The 2,566-nt window shown below is 35.3% G+C and overlaps 1 protein-coding gene across 1 annotated transcript in view; it reads left to right on the plus strand.

Moving 5' to 3' along the window:
* LOC104708434 (homeobox-leucine zipper protein HAT14) overlaps positions 1-1,934 on the plus strand; it is a gene marked incomplete in the record, with an annotated part of 3,248 nt that extends 1,314 nt beyond the window's left edge. The window contains 4 exon segments of the mRNA XM_010425009.1: positions 1-76; positions 504-832; positions 964-1,043; positions 1,415-1,934. Of these exon segments, the coding sequence (XP_010423311.1) occupies positions 1-76; positions 504-832; positions 964-1,043; positions 1,415-1,706 (777 nt within the window).

The raw sequence follows: 2,566 nt of genomic DNA on the forward strand, positions 1-2,566 counted from the left end.
GGATTTAGGGTTTCGTCTTCTGTAGATCCACCACTACAGCTTCAGCTTCACTTCCCTAATTGGCTCCCTGAGAACGGTAAGGGTCTTTAAACTCCTTTTCAGTTAATAAAAAGCTCAATAATATAATTCCTCGAACTAAAAGGGTGTGATTACATGTTTTATCACTGTAACATATGAAATTTTATTAGAATCCCTAATTTGGCTTACATGTTTTTTCCTTATATTCCATAATACTTACGGTTATAAGAATATTATTTTCTGAATGTATCAAATGTGTCGATGGGATGTTTCTGATTCCAAAAATGGTTTGTCTGATTTGTGACAAGAAAGAAGGACCAGGTTTTAAAATATTCTTTGATCAAAAGAAAAAAAATATATCAATTGTGGATGTCTTTGATTAAGAAAAATACCTAACTTTATCCGAATTAGTTTGATTTATCTAATTATTAAAAAAAAAAAAAATATTCGTTGATTTATCTAAAGGACATGAACTAAATTTACAGGTCGGCAAGAAGGACGAATACTCTCAGGAGTAGCTACGGTGGTGGCAGAAGAGGAAGATGAGGTGGAGGAAGCGGTGCCTAGTATGTCAGTATCGCCTCCGAACAGTGTAACTTCGTCGTTCCAATTGGACTTTGGGATTAAGAGTTATGGTTACGAGAGAAGAAACAACAAGAGAGATATTGATGATGAAGTGGAGAGGTCAGCTTCAAGAGCCAGCAACGAAGACAACGATGACGAAAACGGATCCACCAGGAAAAAACTAAGACTCTCTAAAGACCAGTCAGCGTTTCTTGAAGACAGCTTCAAAGAACACAGTACCCTTAATCCTGTTCGTTTCCCATTCTTGACTTTTCAATATATAAAACGATATCTTTCTTGAATTTGTTTTATTCACTTTTCAAAGAAAAAAACAAAGCCTTAGCCTTAAATGTTTGTTTTATTATTTTTTAAACATTGCAGAAACAGAAGATTGCATTGGCGAAACAGTTGAATCTTCGTCCTCGTCAGGTTGAAGTTTGGTTTCAAAACAGACGAGCCAGGTTAGCTTAAATTAATATATATTCATTTTTTTTCTACGTACTAAACGTTTTTTTCCCTTCATTGGAAGTAGTATATTTTTAGGTGATGATTAATTTCTGAAAAAGGGATGAGGACGAAATGCATCACGAGTAATAATACCATATTGTCGCATGTCTATCCTTTGTCATTTTTCGTGCAAAAGTAGTATATCACTTCCACTCATCATATCCATACATAATTGCTTATAGTGACTTATTTATAAAAAGGCAAACAAATCATAACTCTTCTTTACATAATTTGACCCCCCAAAAAAAGAAGCTCTTCTTTACATAATTAACCACAATGTCATACATATTATGTTTATTGTAACTGATATATGATAATATAATAGGACAAAGCTGAAGCAAACGGAAGTGGACTGTGAATACCTAAAGAGATGCTGTGAGTCATTAACCGAAGAAAACCGGAGGCTTCAAAAAGAGGTTAAAGAATTGAGAACCTTGAAGACTTCCACACCGTTCTACATGCAACTTCCGGCCACTACTCTCACTATGTGCCCTTCTTGCGAACGTGTTGCCACCTCAGCAACACAGCCGGCCACGTCAGTTTCCCAAAACCTAGGTTTGGCTACGTCACCGTTGCACTGTCCGGTTAAGCCTCGTTCGGCCAAACAAGTTTCATGAGAAGCACGTGCGAAATAAATGGTTACAGTTTTAGCGCAAACGGTCGAGTGTGCATGGTTTAAATTTGGGTCTTCTTGTGTATATTTAGATTTACTTTTCATATTATTTGGGACGACCGTCTCCAATTTTAAAAGAGGAATAGATCGACTATCTGGTCAGTGTTTTGTTTTTCTTGGATGGAACCGGATTATAAAAAAAAACACAGATGGAGGAAAAGGGTTGACATCATGACATGTTTATTGAACGATAGAAGACAAAAGAAAAAGGGAAAATATTTGGTTTGATCTTGTATACTTTTATTTTTGATTAAAGCAAAAGGGTTTGTCGTTCACAAAATCCTCACCAAAATTTAGGTTCGATTATCGAGTTTATTTTATTATTATTTTTTCTTTTTTGTATGGATTTTTTTGGTACCGAAAGTCCAAAACCAGTCACAATTTTTCCATCACGTGATTCTATTGCAAAACTAATGTAATTTATTTGCAGCAACTTTGGAATGAAATCTGATTCTGCAATAAGCAAAGTGGGACCAAATTGGTTCATTACAAATCCATACAAGTTTCTTATTTGGGATGGGCTTAAAATATTTCGTCTGACTAATCGCTAATTTCCCATAGTTTTCCAGTCCAAATCATTGATAATTAATACACGAATAGTTAAGAGCTTTGATGAGCTCATTTTATCATCAGACGTACACCGAAGTTGTTGCGATTAACCAAGAACGTTGGGAAATGTTCGTATGGGCCTTCTAGTATAGTTTTGAACTTTTGATGCGCGCATGTTCCTTCATGAATGATTTAACACAATCAGTACCATTGTATGTTGTCACAAGTTGTTGTTGGATGCTTAAAAAGTAATTT

This window comes from Camelina sativa, chromosome 8, assembly GCF_000633955.1.
Source record: "Camelina sativa cultivar DH55 chromosome 8, Cs, whole genome shotgun sequence".
NCBI classification, from domain to species: domain Eukaryota; kingdom Viridiplantae; phylum Streptophyta; class Magnoliopsida; order Brassicales; family Brassicaceae; genus Camelina; species Camelina sativa.